This window comes from Microcaecilia unicolor, chromosome 2 (assembly GCF_901765095.1).
Source record: "Microcaecilia unicolor chromosome 2, aMicUni1.1, whole genome shotgun sequence".
In the NCBI taxonomy this organism is placed as follows: Eukaryota; Metazoa; Chordata; class Amphibia; order Gymnophiona; family Siphonopidae; genus Microcaecilia; species Microcaecilia unicolor.
This window is the reverse complement of record NC_044032.1, coordinates 448332307-448353413: the sequence shown is the minus strand read 5'-3', so window position 1 is coordinate 448353413 and position 21107 is coordinate 448332307. Positions and strand designations below refer to the sequence as shown.

The window sequence follows — 21107 nt, the reverse complement described above, 5'->3', positions numbered from 1 at the left end:
TGCCATTTGCTGCTTCCTTGGCACTGTGGCGTCTTTTTATCAGCCACTGCTGCAGCCACTAGCATGTCGCTGCATTGGTGTCTTTGGTTACTACCAGGGCGCTGTGCCAGCATCGTCTACCACTTGAATTCCAATGTGGCGGCATCAGAAGTCTCGTGCGGCAATGTACAGCATTCAGCAGTGGTGCGTATGTCTCTGCTTTGCCAGCCAAATCGCTTGCAGGTTACAGTTTCAGCAGCAAATGTATGTGAGGGTGCAGCTGCGGTAGAAGTCTTGTTTCTGCTTCAGGATCACTCTGTTTTGCATCACAACAGATGTAGTGATAGTCAGTCCTGGTTGTGGTTGTGAAGGAAACCCCTTTTATCAAGTGTCAACACTTTCGGTTCTTTGAGTCTGTCAGGTTCTTGTGGCCTGAATTGGCCATTGCTGGAAGCAGGATACTGGGCTAGATGGACCATTAGTTGACCTAGTATGGCTGTTCTTACATTCTTATATGCCCTAGGATCCAGCTCTGGCCTTCAGCAGCACCTGCACGCACATCTGTGGTGGATGTGATGTTGTTTAGCATCTGTGCTACTTTCGACAACTTAAGACTGGGGGCACTACGGTGCCCATTCTTAAGATTTATTTTTTTCAGGTTCCATTTATCTGTCACAGCTTAACTTCCAGATGTACGCCTTACTGCTACCAGCCGGCAGTAGATTTCGTAGTGCATTGCGAGCTCCTTACTTCAGAGTCTCCTGCCAGCTGTATGGTACAGTTCTAAGTTCTCATATAAGATTTCAGTGCCTAGTGCCTTACCCCTTCTGTTGCGGACGGTTGACATCTGTGCTTGCTGCCCAATGGGGAGGCACTTTGATGCTTGTCAGCTGAGGTCTCTACTTCTTGGTCTATCTGCTCAACTTGGTGGCTCTGCCAGTCTCTCGGCATTCAGGCTGTAGCCTTAGGGGGAGGGGTGCATCTCTTCAAAGCACTGAGGTAACTTGGGCCAAGGCAGGTGTCCTATTTGTCAGTCGTAAGCGGCAATCTTCTTCATTTTTTCCTTTTGTGGCATTGGTTGGCTGATGGAGCTTTTCATTACCGGTGCTTATTCCATACAGTATTGATGTGGGAAAGTTAGGCAAGTCACTTTGACATAATCTGTAGTTTTCTCTAGATCTGAGGGATATGGTAGGGAAATTGGAGAGCTTCAGAGTTTTGGTATTCTTGATATGCTCCTTATCCAACCAGTACGATGGTGTGTGTGGTGGCGGCTGTCATTTTTTTGACCTTATCCTTCTTGAACCAGTACTATGAAAGAGGAATGACTTTCAGTGAGTTCATTGGCTGTGCCGCCAGCTCTGGGACTCAGATTTTGTGTTCATCAGTGCACTTTTCCTGCTCCAGCCTCTATGACATTGGCTATCCAGGTTAACCTTGATCCTCTTTGTTTTTCCTATTAGTCTGTTGGGGTCCCTTTATTCTGCTTCATACTCAGTTGATTAGGTAGTATGGTATTTTGGCTTTCTTGGGTTCTAGGTTCCCTAGATTAGTCGGTGGCACTGCTTCCTGGGTGACTTCTCCTTTATGCCAGAGAACTCCATTGATTTGATTTTTATTTTCTCGTTGGGGTCTCATACGTTTGTTGACTTTTCTACTGGACCTACCCTATCTGGACACTTCTTTCTACATCCAGTGGTCTGGACTGGTCTGGTATGGTTGCAAAGGAAGGAGAATTGTCTTACCTGATAATTTTCTTTCCTTTGGTCTGACCTTACCAGTTCAGAATCCTACCCTGAATCTGTCTTTCTGTCATTATTTTCAGAGCCTCAATTGTCTCCTGATTCGGTCAGTAGAGCATAGGTCTGCAGGATTGCTGCAAGTATCCCTGTTTTCATGGCTTCATCTTAACTGGGCATAATTGGTGGATGAGCTAATCCTGAGCACCATTGCTTGGCTATAAGAAATACTGAACACTTTATGGCTGCACACTACCCTTAAAGGTAGTGCTAGGTACTACTTTTCTGTCTCCATCCGCTGGTCGTCGGACATGACTGTTCCCAATGGTCTGGTAGGACTAAAGGAGAAAATTATCAGGTAAGACACAATTTCTCCTTGCCTTTTCTGTTTGTTAGCTCCGTCTCTGTGACTGGTCAGTGACCCTAGCATTTGTTTTTTATTTGATCTATAGGTGCAATTTTGAGAACTGTGTGACTCCTAAGTTTATAGGGATTTGAAGGGTCGCGTACTTCCCCAGAGGCAAGCAAAATCCACTTGATGGTTGTTTACCAGTATAGGGGTTTATGTGCAGCTGCAGACTGAACATTGTTCGGCAGGAAACTCCTAAAGCTCCACAGGGTTAACCTTGAGTGTTAGTAAGAATAGTGCTGGCAGGGTGTCCAATGTGTGGTCTTCCTAACCTCAGGATGCAGTCCACTTGAGATTTGTATGAGAAATTAAATTTTACCTAATTATCTAGCACACATGACTCTGAAGCATTGCAGAACTATTTACTGGATATGAAATCACAATTTCAGAGGAGAGTGATACATTTTGGTGAACATAAATCATGCTATAACAATGTAAATATGCATGCAGCCCATACACATACGGCTTTGTGATGGTGCGGATAACATGAGGAAGAATGATCCAGAAGTTGGCAGCTAGAATTTAATGCTAAAAAATGCAGGGTCATGCATTTGGGCTGCAAAAACCTGAGTGAATGGTACAGTTTAGGGAGTGAATAACCTTTGTGCATTAAAAAGGAGCAGGACTTAGTTGTGACTGTATGTGATGATCTTAAGATGGCCAAACAGGTAAAAAAAAAGTTGATAGCCAAAGATAGAAAGATATTTGGGTCAGTGGCGTAGCTACTGGTGGGCACAGGCCCACCCAGTCTAGTGATCCACAAAGCACTTCATTGGCAGTACCTCACTCCTTTCTCTCATGGCAGCTGCCTGTCTTTCTCTAACTCCCCCCCCCCCCCCCCCCCCCCCGTTTACCTTTGAGCTGCTGCTGGCAGCGATTCCTGTAAGCAACCTGCGTCAGCCCTGCAGACTTCCCCCTACCACGTCCCACCCTTGATGATGTCACTTCCTGTTTCTTCACTGGTGGGGACAGAGTAGAGGGATGCCTGCGGGGCTGGTGCAGGTTGCTTACTGGAATCACTGCCGGCGACAGTTTGGATGTAGAGCGGGGAGGGAGAGAGGAGCAGATGCTGGGTGGGGGAGGGGAAAGAGGAGCAGATGCTGTGCAGAAGGGGGGAGAAGGGAGAGAGGAGCAGATGCTGGGCGGAGGGGGAGAAAGATGATGATAGCAGGGGCAAAGTTTGTAAAAATGTATAGGGGTGGGAGTGGGAAGGGCCCACCCAGGTAGGATGGAGTTGATCCTGTGGGTAGCTAGTAAAATGGTCAGTGGTCTTTGTCATAAGGCATATGGGAAGAGACTTAAAGATCTGAGGGCCAGATGCACTAAACATAATGAGCCAGCAACGTGGTTTTAAAACTGGTTCTAGCCAGTTTAGCGCGCAAATAGTAAACTGGGACATGCACAAAAGGATTCTGCGAGCCATTTTCCTGTCACGGTAGCAGCTAACAAAAACGGAATGCAAATGAGCTAATTTTTATTATAATGTGAATGCGATGCGATGCACTACCGTTTCTGACCCCATGCACAAAATCAGTCCCTACCTTTATCGTGGAAATTTTAATGTGAGGTGTGGACCTGCTGGTTCTTCATTATTACAAGTAGGAAAAGGGGAGAAACAAGGCAGGAAAGATGAAGCACAAAAAAAATAGTATAACAGCTTACACGCAGCTTCTTTGCGTGTATGAAAGCCATGCCACATATGTTTCTTTTTCAAATTACATTTACTGGCAAGAAATTGGGCGGGGGGGGGGGAGGGGAGTACTGAAATGTTGGGGGGGAGGGGAGTACTGAAATGTTAAGCATAAAAGTAATGGTGACTTACCAAAAATGCAAAGAAGTTAAGGGTCCATCAAAGAAACAGCGTCTGTGGGACACGGGCTTGGTTCCATCCCCAGCTGTTCCTGCTGCTTCCTTCTATTGACCAGCTGACATCCTAGAACGCCCATCTCCCTGAAGATGGACTGTCATTGGCTGGCTGCTGACCCAACTCCTCCCTGCAGGGCTTCCCTGATGACATCACTTTAGAGCTGTTAACTGATTGGATCTGAACTTCCTGGTGTCCCTATCCACAGTGAGGGGCTAAATCAATTGGACAGCATCAGCCTGGGATGTCCCGCCCACTCATTACTAGAAGGGGACACCAGGAAGTTCGGATCCAATCAGTTTACAACTCTAAAGTGATGTCATCAGGGAAGTCCTACAGGGAGGAGGAGTTGAGACAGCAGCCAGCCAATGAGAGTCCATCTTCAGGGAGGTGGGCGTTCTAGGATGTCAGCCAGCCAATAGAAGGAAGCAGCAGGAACAGCTGGGGGTAGAACCAAGCCCTGATGCTGCTGATTCCTCACAGAAGAGCGGAGAGCAGCAGGGGGAGGTTTTTCTCACTTTTTCCCAGCAGCCGGAGGTAGGGAGCTGCAACACAGGTATGCCCATCCAAAAAAAGCGCTTTTGTGTCTGCCAAAAAAAAAAGGGGTAAATCTACTGTTATCATAGACGCAGCTTGTCTGCGTGTATGAGAGCCATCTGTAGCATGCGCAGAGCAGCCACGCATAGCGATTGACCTGCGCATGCTCAGCTCACCGACTTGCTTCCCCCATATTGCATGCAAATGAGCTGGGTCGCAAAAGCAATGAGCAGCTCATTTGCATGCGATTTTCTTAGTGAATGCATCTGTGTTTCTAAATCGGTAAAGTTTTACCGATTTGGAAATGCAGACGGATCCTTAACGGGACCTTTGTGCATCTGGCTCTCAGTATGTATACTTTGGAAGAAAGGCAGGAGAGAGGAGATATGGTAGAGACTTTTAAATACCTATGCAGCATAAACGCACAGGAGGCGAGTCTCTTTCAATTGAAAGGAAGCTCTGGAATGAGGGGGTATAGGATGCAGACCTGCCAAGTCGCCCGCATTTCCTGCCAACAAATCGGTATCTCCTACTTAGTGATCTCCCATCCAGTGACCGCAGGGAGCGCCTTTATAAAGCACCATCTCCTGCTACCACTGATCCCACAGCAGCAGGAGATGATGTTTGATGAGGGTGTTTCCTGCTGCATGAGATCAATTTGCATACACTGCCTCTCTATTTTATGCAAATTGAGCTCATGCATATTCATTGTGGATATCCTGAAAACTTTACTGGCAAGGGGATACTCCAGGACCGACTTGGGAAACTCTGGTCTAGACTCCTAACAAAATGTGAGTGCCTAGTTCTTTTCAGTTTAAAAATGTGCCTTAATTTAAAACTTTCAGTTCACAAGGATCCGAAACTTTAGGATTCTTAAAAGGGATGGGCCAGGTTGGGTTGAACCAAATTATGCATCCAGAGCTGATTGTCAGCACCCCGGACCCAACTTGTGTGCCTACAATTAGGAAACTCAGTAGTAACCTTACTTAGGTGTTTCAATTTTAAGGCACCTAAAATTAATTTAGGGATCTATTTGCAGGACCCTAAAATTGGCTAGAAATAGGCATCTAAATAGGGCAATTAATTGAGGCATCTAAATTGAAGTGCTGATCGTCTAGTGAATATAAGGCTCTTAAGGGCCCTTTTACCAAGCTATGGTAAAAGGAGTCCTGTGGCTATTTTTGCTACGCATTGAGGCCCTTTTTACCGCAGTTGATTGAAATCTTCCACCAGCTATACCACCTCCTTCATTTTTGCACCTTTTATTTTTTAAATGGATTTGGCAGGATACAATAATAATAATAATAATAATAATATGTCTTCAGCTAATCCTTTATCCATCATGTCTCCTTATGCTGGTTGAGATTTTTTGTTTATATTTATAAACCAGTCACCTTTAGACTAGAATGAAGGACCAGTAATGAACCAGTTCCAAAAAGTTGCTTTCTGGCCAGCTAGCAACAGGAATTCCACAGCCGAGTTTAATGTAATGTTACAGTGTACTCTATTTCTCACTTTTGTAATCAGCAGGATTACAGGAGAAAAAGTTATTATTATTTTACTGATTTATGAATGGGGGCTTAAAAGAATCACTTAAAAACTCAAATGTATAACACTGCCTTAGTAAATAGCTAATTCATATATGTTGAAATAGTAAAGTGCTGTCTAAATTTGATGAGCAGGGACTGTCTCTTCATGTTCAAGTGTACAGCGCTGCGTACGACTAGTAGCGCTATAGAAATAATAAGTAGTGCTTTAAGTAATTGTGAATATTTGTCTTAATGAACAATTTGCTGAGGCGTATTTCGTATGTGGTGTGTCTTAGATGCGTACTTTTCTCACAGAGGTTTTTCTCCTACAGACGTAAGCTGGACCTGTTTGCCAACGTTGTTCATGTGAGCAGTTTGCCTGGTTTTAACACACGACATAACAATCTGGACTTGGTTATTATCCGAGAACAAACAGAGGGCGAGTATAGCTCGCTGGAGCATGAGGTGGGCAGAGAATATCTGTGTTGAATCTTGTCATTTGGGTTTCTTTACCCAATTCTGTAAAGTTGGTGCTAACATTCACGCACCATTTACCCAATTCTGTAAAGTTGGTGCTAACATTCACGCACCATTTGGGTGCGTAAACGTATAGAATTCTAGTACATATGCACATAGATGCCAAAAACCAGCTAAGTGCTATTCTTTAAATACACATTTATCTACATATTGTATATTTTATAGGTGGGACTCACACTTAATACGTATAACATAGAATACTATAAGTTACACTCTTTATCTCTGGCATTTAGGCTGGCATAAGTGCTTGCATCTAAATTATAGATGTGTATTTCACTTGTTTACACTAGTCTCTATTTATAAAAGGCACCTCCAACGTTCTATGAGGCAAAGTTACCCAGCATTCCAAGTAAAGATGGTCATGATGTAGATCACTTTCCCACCACGAGTGCCTGCCCCGCCCTCGCGTCACAACGTGATGACTTAGAGGGCGGAGCACATACACTCGACCCAAAAAAAAAAACACACCCGTGAGAGCGAAGGAAGGGAGGGAAGCAGGCAGCCAGCCACAACGTCGGAGGGAGGGAGGGATGGAATGAAAGAACCACCAAGCCAGCCGGACAAACCCCCCCCCCCTCCCAAACACACCGCCCCTACCACCCTCCACCCCCCCCAACATGTTGACACCGCTCCCCACCTACACCCCCCAAGGTTAGAACGCCCACTGCTCCATCCTTCACCCCCCCCAAAGTCGCACCACCCACTGCTCCACCCTCCACCCCTCCCCCCAAACAGGTCGCCGCTGCTCACATCCCCCCTTTGTCCTACATCTGCTGAGCGCCGCTTACCACCCCCTCTCTGTCCGATAGAAAAACAAAATTACAAAAAAAAAAAAAATGGTTTCGCGAAAGAAGCGGGGCCTGCAGCCAGCATTCGGTTGTCAGCTGTGCATCCGCTCCTCCTCGCTACGGGGTACACCTCCAGGGGCTGTGATGTCAACACAAAGAGGAGGAGCAGATGCACAGCTCACACCCCATGGCTGGCTGCGGGGCCCCGCTTCCTTCGTCAAAACATTTTGGCAGGTTAAATTTTTTAATTTTCTTTTTCTATCTGACGGGGGGGGGGGGGGGGGGAGGTGCCGCTCAGCTGATGTAGGACATGGGGGGGGGGGGGAGTGCCAGCGACCTATTTGGGGTTGAGGGAGCTGCAGTGCCACCTTGCAGGGGGGGGGGAGGGTGCAGCACTGGCTGCTGCGACCTCGGTGAGGGTGGGTGGACGGGGGCAGTGGTGGCAACGTGTGGGGGGGAAGGTGGTAGGGGTGCCACCTTGGGAGGGGGTGTAGGGGTGACGGCCGACAACTTTAGGGGGCGCAATGGGGAGGGGGTCCCCAGTTCGGAGAGGGGGAGGGAAAAGGAAGAGGAAGGAGGAGGGGGGAGGGGTACTGAGAACGAAGGGGGAAAAGGGGGGTCCACAGACCTGAGAAGAGGGGGACCAGAAGGGGGGAGGGGTCCTGCAACCACACAGAGGGAGGGGGGAAGCTCCACCACACTATGTCTCACACTGTGTGACATTCACACATTTGCACACACTCTCATTCTCACACTCGCACCCACACTCACTCTCTCTCTCTGTCACACACACACATTCACTCTCTCACTCACACACACTCTCTCAAACATACACACGCCGAGGAAAACCTTGCTAGCGCCCGTTTCATTTTTGTCCGAGACGGGCCTTTTTTACTAACGTTCTATAAAGGAAAGTTTTCCTTTATAGAATAGGCACCTAAATATAGGTGCACTGTTACAGAATTATACTTCAAGCCAGTGTTTTTTTTGTGCTGGTATGCACTGGTACAGTGTACTGGCACCTTTTTTTTTTTTTTTTTTTACCTCCCGAGTCCCTTTCTCACTGCTCCGCTTTCCTCGCTTGAGAGTCTGGGTCCCCAATCAATCAGTAGAAGACCCGGTCGGCACCAGCACACTCAGCCTGGCGTGAAGGCTTAGTGCTTGTGCTGGGCCTTGTACTGGTTGATGCTGGGGGCCCAGACTCTCAAGCAGACAGGCAGCAGGATAAGGAGAATTGGCGGGGGAGGGAGAATTGCTGGCCATAGATAGCAGGGGAGGACAGGGAGAATTGCTAGACATGGATGGCAGGAGAGGATGGGGGGGAAGGAGAATTGCTGGACATGGATGGAAGGAGAGGGCAGGGAAGAGAGAATCACTGGACATGGATGGGAAGGGAGGGCAGGGGAGCGAGGAGAATCACTGGACATGGATGAAAGGAGAGGGCAGGGGGGGAGGAGAATCGCAGGACATGGATGGCAGGGAAGGACAGGGGGCAGAGGACATAGAGAGCAGCAGAATTAGAGACTGGGACCAGCATGATCAGAAAAACAAAGTCACCAGACAACAAAGGTAGAAAAAAATCTTTTTTTTTTTTTTCCCCATTTTAGTGTTTGGAATTTGTCCAATTTGAAAATTTACATCTGTCTTATTTTGCACTGGATATACTGGAGCTATAAAAGCTTACAGAAATTATCTACATAATAAAACTCAACGTTCTGAAGACACTGACGTCACTGAAGCCAAGCCACTGATGTCACTTCCTTCATGAAGGGTTCGTGGTGGTGAAGCCACCAAAATCACCAAGTCTCTGAGCCCCGCCCTCATGTCAAACGTGATGACGTCGAGGACGGAGCAATGGCGTCACACATCGAGGGCGGAGCAATGGCGTCAGTGGCTTCATAACGAAGAAGGTGATGAAGGTGCGTTGGCAAGGTGCGGAGCAATGGCGTCAGTGGTTTCACAACGACGAAGGAGTGGGGGGGGTTGGGGAGGAATACCTTGCTAGCGTCCATTTCATTTGCTCCAGAAACGGGCCTTTTTTTACTAGTTTATAATGAAAAAAAAAATCACAAGTTATTTTTTTCCCCTATACTGGTATAGTATTTTCAATGATGCCTGTTTATATGCGCCATGGCTGGTATAAGGGGTGTGATTGCTGTAGGTGTGGCTACCATAGGGGCAGAGCCATAGATGGACTCCGCCCATAATGAGTACTGGTACCGTTTTTCCTACAAAAAAAAAGCAGCACACACTGTGTGTTAGGAATTAATTTGACACATGCAGATCATGTAGTCACCTTTTGATTGAAAGCTGGAGATCTAATCAGCTTCTCTGGTTGCCTGTGCCACTTGACTGCTACATGACTAGACACTGTCCCTTTATGTTGTGGCAAACTGGTAATACCGGGATAGTTAGACTCCATAACAAGTATCAGTTTCAATCTGTCTTTTATTGTCAATGTAGGCCTAGTGAGAGAATGTCTTTTCAGGGCAGCTTGAGGCAGATTTCTGCTTTGGTGTTAAGACAAGTTTCTTATTTAGTATGTGCTTTGTGACTATATGTTATGGTTCATTACTGTGCATATGTTTTTTGTCCTTTTGTTAAAGCTGATAAGACTGTCTTCCATAACGGGTTCAAACAGAGAGGTTTATGGGTATATGATAGTTGCAAACCAGGCTACAGGACGTGCCGGTGCTCTGCTCTTTACTCACACATGTCCACAGAAGACTTTAGTCTAAAGGTAGTTTTATAAGACCTGTTTAAGCAGGCCTGCCCATGCTCTCTCACTTAATCTGATAATATTACCATAAATTACAGCACACTATATGTATGAAAAAAACTTTGTGTTATATCCAATTATATTCTCATATAAACAATAACAGCTACTAAATAAAAGTAATTTCCTTTTGAAAAGAAAACGCCTGTGAGAGAAGGCTTAGCCAGTACAGCGTCTGTGAGCGCACACTGAGCTCACAAATCCAGGCTTCTTTATAGCCCATGGCTACAACCTTCTGCCATGGAGCAGATTCTTCCTCTGCCTGCCCTTACTCTTGTGGAAAAGGCACCTCAAGGCATATGCCTAATCTGCCCAGTAGTTAATCAGGCCCTGCCCATCTCCTTAGTCCTGCTGCCAACACTGAGCAGGAAGCACCCTCTTCCTTTTCTGCCCTCCCAGTGTTGACACTGAGCAGGTTAATACCTTCCCCTTTCTCTCTGTCCTCTTATGGACAGATGATCAGAAGCAAGTGTGGGTGCTAGAGGCCATTAGCACCGGACTAGCACCCGCATTTGCCTGAGCCCCAGGATCAGCACCAGCGAGTGTGTGAAACGAGCTTGCTTGCTCTGATTGCTATTTGCATGCAAAGGAGGGTCTCCCGTATTCCTCCCTAATGATCAGCGGGCAGTGTGCCAAAAAAAGACACTGCTCCCGCGACAAACCCTATGCCAGCTCGAAGTTGGCATTAGGGTTTGCAGAGCAAAGGAGGAGTGGGGGAGACTGGCCAATATAGCCAGTGGACTCCAGATCCCCCAGACCCCCATGTATGTAGGGGCCTGGAGATCCGGTGGACACCCAGACCCCTCCCTCTCCCCCTCCCCCCCCCCCCAAGCACAAGGCCTGGAGGCCTCAGCAGCCATTTTGAAAATATGGTGATGGCGCCCATGGCACAGAAGAGCAAAGCGGAGACAGAGGAGCGGCAGAGGGCAGGAAAGAGTGGGATTCTTTCCTGCCCCTGCAGCCACAGAGGCCACTAAACCACCAGGGCGTCCTTCAAGGATCAAGGTAAGCATGGCAGTTTCTACCCCCCCCCCCCCCCCCCCACCATGCATACCCTGCTTACTGCGTTCCACTGGCCCCGACTGGTGCAAGGCTTTCGGGTGGCTTTTTGCAGTGGCACAGTTCAGTTTTGCTGCCCTCGGGGAGGGTTGATGAAATGGCACTAACTACTCAGTTTTCCTTCTTCCGAGAGGGGAGAGAGGGAACAAATGTTTCTGCTACAGCTGATGACTTCTTTTTGCTGCCGAGGGGTACTTCTTCATCACTGGCGCTGTATGTTTGAGCATGTGGGGCAAGTGATTTTGTTCATTCCGATAAGTGAGAGCTAATAGTCTTCCTTCTACATGTAAAGCAATGATTCCGGCACTTGCTGTGTATGAAGTAGTCCGTACTTGTGCGTTTATTTGGGAAGCTTTGCTGAAGTTTAAAAGACCGCATGTGTACTCAAACTTTTGGCTGTGGTTTAAAGTGAAAGTGGTTGTAGCTGTGCCTTAGACAATTAAAGGGCTGTTTAGGAATCTTTTGCAGTGGACATACATTATAATAAGGCTTTTTATTTTTTAAATCGCAGCTGGTTTGTTAGAATTGATATCATCTCCTCCCCTTCCCTCCACTGTTTCAATAGTGCTGGCATGTCCTGACCACACCTTAAGATTTCCACGGTAAAAGTAGGAGCTGCTTCTCTGCATCGAGTTGGAAAATGGCTGTGCATTGCTTTGCATGCACATTTGTATAGTAATTAGCTCACTATAATAGCTTTGCACAGGGCCGTGCCAAGGGTCTCTGGTGCCCCCCTGCAGACTATCAGTTGGTGCCCCCCCCCCCCCCCCCCCCCGTCTCGCTTCTTCATTAGATGTTTCTCCATTGCTACCTGTCTTTCCTTTAGACTGAAAACTACAGGCCCAGCCAGACCTGACAAAAGGGTCTACCACACCCTTCAATGTCAAGCATATACTAGAAAACTGTAAATTAGCTTACACAGGAAAGCAGTTTAAAAAAATAAACACAATTCCTGCTGTTTCTTAACACTGCTCTCCAGAGAAAGCACTGCCTTTATAAAGAGGCTTTTCAGTGGGACTTAGCCTATTAAAAACTATTAGCATAATTAGGAATGGCCAGCCCTTGTAACTGCAGAGACCTAAGCTTTGATTATGCATGTTCCTGTCTTTGTTACAGTGGGGGGGGGGGGGGGTCTCTTCATCTCATTTACACAGTCTGACCTCCCCTGGCTCACTGGGAGACTGCTATACATTGCAAAATAAGATAGCAGATGTAAATTCTCAAAGTGGACATATTCCAAACACTAAAATGAAAATAAAACGATTTTTTTCTACCTTTGTTGGCTGGTGACTTTCATTTTCTGATCATGCTGGCCCAGTATCTGATTCTGTTGCTGGTATCTGTCCTCTTAACTCTGTTTCCAGGGCTTCCTTTCCACTGTATGTATCCCTCATTGATAAGTCTCTGACTCTAAAGTTTAGCAATTTCATTAAAGCAAAATGTATTTTCAAATATCACAAACTCTCCCTATCCAAGCAGAATGTTTTATATAAAAACAAACACACAAAAAAAGCAATCAGATTTTTACTTACCAGCTATTCTACACTATACGTCAGCTAAACTTCCTCAGCCAATTAAATGGATTTTAGCTGTAGCTATGATAATTATGTACACATCATTGCAGTCATGCCCTCCTCTCAGTGTACATGCTCAAAAAACAAAAACTTTGAACCACTTACAGATAACAATTACACTATTTATTTTTTATTTCTCCCCAGTCTCACTTGCACACCTGCCTCCAAACCTGTTCTCTTTAATTTGAATGTTGTTCCAGCTCACCCTGAATGAAAGTTGTTCACACACCAAAGCCATAAATAGCTGCTGGTTGTACTCTTTGAAACAGCTTTAGCAGAGCAGCGTGTCTGTCTCAGCACTGGTGGGCTACCTTCACTTCCTGATGCGGGCAGGGGAGAGAGGAGAATCACAACTTCAGGTAAAAGATTTTGCAAGTGAGTGGTGCCCTCTAGAGGTCAGCGCCCCCCTGCATTGCTTAGCTCGCTTACCGTGTCAGCACGGCCCTGGCTTTGCATTCCTTTTTCGTTAGCTACTACCGCGATAGGAAAAGACCTCGGAGAACCCTTTTGTGCATGTCTGGCTGTACTCCTTGCTCTCTAAACCGGCTAGAACCAGTTTAAAATCCACGTTGCTGGCTTGTAAGGTTTTGTGCATCTGGGCCCAGTTTCTCTTCCATTCCTATCACACAGCTCAAAATAGAGTCTTGCAGTGTGGACAACAGGAGGAAGACACCTGGAGAAGTTGAAGTGGATAGATTCAGGTTGCTTCATGATGGTCAAAAGACAAATAGGAGGGAGAGAAAGCAGGATAGAGGAAGACAAGCAATGATGGGAGCAAACAGGACAGGAGGAAAGTTGAGAGAAAGTAAAAAGATGGAATTTAACAAGAAGATAGATTACATGCAGGTGCAGGGTTCCATGGCGGCGACGTTAGACATGGTGCCCTGGGCCAGAACTCATATGCGGCTGCTGCAGTCCTCCCTTCTCAGTTGTTGGTCCCCACTCGATCAGAACATTTTGGTCTGAGTCTCTTGGACTCATCAAACGAGAAGGAGCATGCCCTGGGGGATGGCTGCAGGCAACCTTGCACAGGGGAAGCTTCTGGTGGCTCCGGCTTGGATTGTGGTCACCACGAATGCCAGCTTTTCGGGCTGGGGAGCTTATTGTCAGCATTTGGTGGCTCAGGGCAAGTTGTCCATGGTGAAGGCTACCTGGTCTATCAACTTTCTGGAGCTCTGAGCAATTCAGAGGGCCCTTGAGGCCTTTGCTCCAGTGCTCCACCTGCAGTCTGTCCAGGTGCTGTCAGACAATGCGATGGTGGGGTCCTATGTCAACAGGAAAGGGGGAACTTGCAGTGCCTCCCTAGCCTTGGACGCTCACTTCTCTTCTCCTGGGCAGAGGACCCTCCTGTGGGATCCCTGAACACTCAGGCGGATTTTCTCAGCTACCACATGCTGGATCCGATGGATTGAGATCTCTCCAGTCATGCATTTGCCTTGATAACCTCCAGGTGGGGTCTTCTCACTCTGGATCTCATGGCACAGAAGGGCAACACCAGGCTCCTGCATTTCTTCAGCAGTGGCTGACCGATTCTCTCCTCTACATGTTTCCCCCCTGGCCCATTGTGGGCAGGGCAGTGGAGGGTGGCTCTCCATCCGGGCTGGGTGGTCCTGGTAGCTTCGGATAGGCCCTGGCAGCTCCAGATTGGCCCAGGCAACCATGGTATGTAGATCTGGTTCACATGATGGTGGACGAGCCCCTTCCTGTTTCTGTGGCCAGAGGATTGCCTTCATCAAGGGCCCATTCTGATGGACAACCCATCTTGTTTTAGTCTTATGGCCTGGCTATTGAGCGGTCGTGCTTGAGGAGAAAGGGCTATCCAGAAGAGGTTATCACCACTCTTTTGCAAGAGGAAGAGGTTCACTTCTTCAGCCTATGCTAGAGTGTGGAGACTTTTGAGGTCTGGTGCAGGGAGTGATCTGTCTCTCCCTTTTCGGCCTTCCTTCTACAGATTTTGGCCTGCCTTCAGGAGGATTTCAAGAAAGACCTTCCTTGATCTCATTGAAGGTTCAAGTGGTGTTCTTGGTCTGTTACAGGGGGCATGTGAGCAGTTCTTCGCTGTCATCATCCGGATGTGGTCAGATTCTTGCGGGGCATTAATTGGTTGCAGCCTCTATTCCGGCCCGTATGCTCTGAATGGGTTCTTAATTTGGTCCCGAGGGGTCTTCAGGTGACACCTTTTGAACCCCTACAGGGAGTTACTCTTAAGGACATTACTCTCAAGATGGTCTTTTTGGTTGCCATTGCTTTGGCCAGATGGGTGTCGGGATCCTTTCTTGGTGTTTACCGAAGGAGATGTTTCCATCCATACTGTTCCCCCCCCCTCCCCCCCTTTTCTGCCTAAGGTGTTTTTTTCCTTCTTTTCGCAGGGAGGATTATGAGTTGGATTTTTCTTGCCTCGGTCTTCTGGTCTTTCAGCGGGCACTGTTGTGTTACCTGGAGGTCACTAATGATTTTCAGGCTTCAGATCATTTGTTTGTGCTCTTCTCTGATCCTAGGAAGGGCCAGGCGACTTCCAAGGCCACGGTTTCTCGTTGGATGAGGGAGGCAATTTCTTCAGTGTATGTGTCTGCCTTAAGTAGAGGAGTGTGGTAGCCGTGTTAGTCCACTCTTAAGGTTATCAATAGAAATTGAAACAGCCTTGAAACAGCCTCCAACGGTGTTCCGGGCTCATTCCTTTCAGGGGATGGCTACTTCCTTGCGGAGTCTTGGGCAGTCTCATTAATTGAGATTTGCTACTTGGTCCTTGGGGCATACTACTACTACTATTTAACATTTCTAAAGCACTACTAGGGTTACGCAGCGCTGTACAATACTTTTGTGTGGCACTACCACCTGGATGTGGTGGCTCAGCAGGATGCTTCCTTTGGGACTATGGTCCTTCTTGCAGGAGTTTCTGGTGCCCACCCTATACGAGGACTGCTTTTGTACGTCCCACTTGTCCTGGATTGATCTGTTGCCATGCTAAGGAAGGAAAAAATGAGTTCTTACCAGATCATTTTCTTTCCTTTAGTGCAACACATCAATCCATAAACCTCCCTTGGAAACTTTCTGTGTGTCTGGGGTGATGCTGGTGGTTTTGGTTCTGCAGATTTCTCTGGATGTGGATATTGCAGTTCCAGCCGTTTAGGGGAAGGAGACCACTTCTGGCGAGGTGAGGTATGACTTTTCTCCCTTACATTGCTTTATTGGTATACTGGGAGGTGACACTGAGCATCAGGGTTTAAGGCACAGTGCAACTCTGTGTCCTCCATCTCCACCTGCTGGTAGACGGGCATAACCCACTTGTCCTAGATTAATCTGTTGCACTAAAGGAAAAATAATTATCCGTTAAGAACTAATTTTTCCATTTTTGATGGGTGCAATAAGGAAGCGTTATGGCTACAGTATGAACAGTGAAGACAGACAAGCTTGTGTGGCTTACACCTGAGAGAGAACCTACAAATGCACGTGATCTGCAGCTCCTCCTTACCTCTCTACCCTCATCTCACCTTACATTCCTACCCGTAACCTCCGCTCTCAAGACAGATCCCTCCTTTCAGTACCCTTCACCACCACCGCCAACTCCAGGCTCCGCCCTTTCTGCCTCGCCTCACCCCATACGTGGAACAAACTCCCTGAGCACATACGCCAGGCCTCCTCCCTGCCCATCTTCAAATCACTGCTCAAAGCCCACCTCTTCAAAGTCGCCTTCGGCACCTAGCCACCACACCTCTACTCAAGAAATCTAGACTGCACCAACTTGACATTTCGTCCTTTAGATTGTAAGCTCCTTTGAGCAGGGACCGTCCTTCTTTGTTGATTTGTACAGCGCTGCGTAACCCTAGTAGCGCTCTAGAAATGTTAAGTAGTAGTAGTAATTAGAAAAGTGAAGGTAGGAGCAGCCAAATGGACCATGTTGTTAACATCTGCTATGTTATTGTTTTTCTTTTGTCTCCAGCATTTTCTGAGGACAAGCAGGAGAGTGGTATCCTTACACCTGGGACACTATCTAGTGCTCTATAACTTTTGATAGTGGCCCCCACCATTCATGCATAAGTGCCTTTCCGCTTGATGCACAAGTATGGGACCCTCAGTCTTGTTTTTTCCACAGAGCTAGGAGGTCGTGTTTTGTTGATCTCAGCATCTTTTTCTTGTGATTTCTTGCCTTCCTATGCTGGTATTTTCCCTCATTTAGTCATACAATTTAATGTTCTTCCCTGCCTTGTACTTTGTGTTTTTTTGGCACTTTTAGGTTTTCTTTATTTTTTCACAGCTCTCGAGGCCCTCTTAGGTCAGAGCACCTTTTGACCTCATCATTGAGCCTTTTTATTTAGCTGCTGTTCTTTTTGACATGCCCCAGAAGACTTCCAGTGGCTTCATAAGATGCACCCAATGTAATCAGGTGATATCTAGCACTGACCCACACAATTGGTGTGTGGGGTGCTTGGGGCCTGACCATGACCCATCTGTATTCTCTGTTTAAAAAATGCAGAAAAGAACACAGAAGGCAGGTCAGGCCTGCTAGAGGGAACTTTTTGGATCCTCAAAGTCTGGTCAGTCGACATCAGCATCGGAAGTATCGACCCTGATGGCTGCCAGGGCATCGTCCAACACTGAAGGTACACTGAAATCGAGGAGGTCTTCACCTCTTTGTGTTGGGCATCTTTAGCAAACCTCAGGACCGATCTTCATTGAACCCAATACAGAGGACACGGGTGGATTCGATGTCATCCTCATCGACAATGAGGGACATCTATGTCTGTCATTGGAGAAAGATTTATTTATTTGTTACATTTGTATCCCACATTTTCACGACTCAAAGAAGCATCTGTCCCCTTTGCATAGTACAGGGAGTTCTGAGACATTGTCATTGGTGCCGAGAGGACTGCTTCTCCTCTGTGATTCTGGTGCTGTTATCGATGCCCCCATGCAGCCAGGACTCCAGTTCGATATGGCACTGACCACTCAGCAGGATGTTTCCACACCGACCCGGGCCCTTACCTTACCGATGCCTGTCCTCAATGATCTGTTCTGGGCCATTCTGAGGGAGGAGTCAGCAGGCTTGCTACAGCTGCAAAGTGCTTAGACATCAAGGGTGCTTGTACCAGCCACAGCCACTCTAAACTTGAGGTCCATGACACACCTGTGCAGTGGACCCCAATCTCCTTGCCTTGAGATGCATTGGTGTCAGTGGCTTCCCATGCATGGCACTGCTTGGTATCGGGGAAGGAAGCTCCATGCAAGTTGAGATGTGAACAGGCACCTAGCCCCAAGGCCTCGACATACTTCAAGCCAACCGAGACAGGTGCAGTCTCAGAAGTCCCATCAGGACTATTTTGTTGAGTCTGAGGAAGAGCTAGACTACCTCTCTGAGAAGGGGTCATATAGCACAAGATTAGACCTCTCTCCACCTGACGAGAGAAGAAAATCCTCCATATGAGCCTCTCTCCTTCACCCATTTTGTCAAGGAAATGACGGATGCCATTCCCTTTAAGTTGGAAATGGAGAACGAACCTTGGGCTGAATTATTTCAGATCCTGGAGTTTGATTCTCCACCCAGAGATGCTGTGACAATTCCTCTGCACAAGATTCTCCGAGATGCACAAATGAAGAACTAAGAGACCCCGCTCTCTGTGCAAGTTGTACTGAAGAAAGTGGTCTCCATGTATCGGATCCAGAAGACTCCCAGATTCAAGAAGGTCTAGTTGCCAGAAACAGAAGGCTTGCACCTCGGTACTAATAAATTCTCCATATTATGCCTCATTTCTGCAACATCACAGCAGGACAACCAATCAGGCAAAAGTATATAGAAAATACTTCTGATAGGAGTTTATAAGTTTCTAGCACATATTAGCACAAGCTACTACTGATGGTATAATTAGTATCCAATAACAAAAAGACTCATATGAACCTATTTAAAAGAGCTACATGGAGCTCATAAGACAAGTAGTTGCTGATCACTGGCCTAGATCATTCTGGATAGGGTATTGCCATGGAATCCAAGACTAGAATGTGAAAAAAAAACTGGTTGATGTGGTATTTTTCAGGCAATAAACAAGCTTCCAGTTTACTCTGCCTTCAGTGCTTTAATTTCCCCTATGTAGCTTTTCTCTATCTTTTCACAATAATCAGTCCCATGTTCTCACTGCCCAATGAAGACCTTTCCATATTCAAAAGAAGGTGCCACAATGCTGAAGACAGTAACATAATAATACTTTGCATTGTCTGTTTTTGAAGAATATATTTTAATAGTTACATTCAAGCCATGGCTCTATGGATTACATCTGTCCAAAGTATAATGACACCTTGTGTCCTGCTTGCTCCTCTCCCAATCTGCCTAGAGCTTTGTCATCTTGACATTTCAGTACATTCAAGGCTCTTAAGATTGTGGGAGCAAATCCAAAGATTGCCCTAGCATTGTACCAAAATTAAACCCGGGCAAAAGAGCCTTTGGAAGAGGAAAGGCAATCTTTCTAATATTAGTCTATGTCTGTCTATGAATGGAACATAATTGACATTTCAGAGTTGAGAACAGTAATGAGCTTGTGTATCTTTGTTTTGGTAATTTCAAGATAAGCTAGATTTTTCTAATGTTTCTGGGTTTCAGAGAAAGTGAGACAGGCTGTTGAGTGAGGTTTAGTTCCCATTCATAGTACTTCTAATTAGATTTTCTTGAAACATTCCTCTTTCAGAGTGCAAAGGGAGTCATCGAGTGCCTGAAAATCATCACGCGTGAGAAGTCAACCCGATCGCCAAATTTGCATTTGATTATGCACGAAGAAAGGCGTTCAAAAGTCACAGCAGTGCACACAGGCCAATATCATGTAAGAAAGTTTCCTGGGACAGAAATTTGAAGAGGAAGATGTAAAGTAATGGAAACATTACTAATCAAGTGAAAGAGCCAATAGTGTTTGTTTTAGCCTATAGCATTCTCACATGGGGACACACAGTTACTTACAGTAAAGCCTTCTGATAAATGCAATAAATAAAATCCAGTTCCTTAGCACAGGCAGCAGATTAATCCATGAACTGATGGGTTGTGTCCATCAACCTGCAGGTGGAGATAGAGATAACTAACTAACTTGGTGAGTGATACTGGACTACCAGCCCCTTCATAGGTTAGTATATCTCTATATCCAGCGGGTGGTGGACGTCTGCTTACCAGCTCCTAGATTCTTCTGTTTGGGACTTCTCCTAGGTCCTCTGGGACCAGTTGAGTTTGGGGGTGACTGGCTCTTGGTGTCATCTTTGGGGGCATACCTCCTTGGGGGTCCCTGCCTTACACCGTGTCCCCATTAGACTCTCAGGCTGGGCTGCTAATTGTTTCTTCCTCACAAAAAAAACAACCCTACAGCTACAGTGCCAGGGAATCTGCTTCTCCTCAGCAGCCATTAAAAAAAAAAAAAACAAAACACAGAGAAAGACGCAGGCAGCTTTCAGAGGGGAATCAGACGATATAGAACAGCAAGCATAGTTTTCACTCCCTTACCTGAGTGCTTGTGTTCTCCTTCCCGCCATTTTCGGGTCGATGACTGTGGCCTGGGACTTTCAGTGGCGCTGCAGCGAGTGAGTGCTCCTCTCCTTTATTTGTTGGGGTCTGTCGGTGCGGCGGCGTTGATAGCCAAGGCGGCAAAATGGTGTTCCCGCTGCGGTAAGAAGTGGTCCGCAGCGGGACTGTGCCTGGCTGGATGTTGTAAGATGATTGACGGCGAGGGCTCCTCCCCCCCCCCCCCCCCCCCCCCCGCCTTGGAGGGCCCTGCTCCCATCTACTGCGCGGCGTCATTTCTGTTTTGCTCCCCGATGTGTTTCCTGCCGGTCAGCTGTTGCTGGCTGCAGAGTGGGGCGCCGTTGAAGTTGTGGATAACTTCGCTGGGCCCTCTTCTTCTCCTGTCCCCTTCTCTCCGGGGGCTCTGGGGAACCTTTCTCCCCAGAATTCGTGCTGCTCTTACATCAGGCATATATGTTAAAGAAAAATTGCCCTCAGCTTTCCATCCTTGGTGCCTCAGTGCCTGTGGGTAGCTCGGGGGCGGGCTGGGAGCAGGCTACAGTGACCCCCCCCCCCCCCCCCCCCCCCCCGAGGACCTCTCTGCCAAACAAAGGAGGACCGCAGATGAGATCTCGGTAGGTCCGGTGTTCTCCTTTCCTCTCCCTGACTGCCTCCTAGGGAGATTCCCTTCGCCCTCTAGAATAGAGGAGTTTGAGGAGGGTGAACTTCTGCAGAAGGTGTCTGATGATCCCACTGGCGTTCAGATTTTTCCATAGGGAGGAGCTTCTTTCCCTTATTTCTAATGCTCTGGGCAGTTTGAACATTCGGATCCGGATTCTCAGGCCATC

General features: G+C 47.1%; 1 protein-coding gene across 1 annotated transcript in view; it reads left to right on the top strand.

The window, feature by feature from the left end:
- Positions 1-21107, top strand: part of IDH3B (isocitrate dehydrogenase (NAD(+)) 3 non-catalytic subunit beta) — a 134258-nt gene that overhangs the window by 68730 nt on the left and 44421 nt on the right. Inside the window, 5 exon segments of the mRNA XM_030190923.1 lie at positions 6390-6522; positions 19466-19520; positions 19523-19556; positions 19558-19582; positions 19584-19597. Of these exon segments, the coding sequence (XP_030046783.1) occupies positions 6390-6522; positions 19466-19520; positions 19523-19556; positions 19558-19582; positions 19584-19597 (261 nt within the window).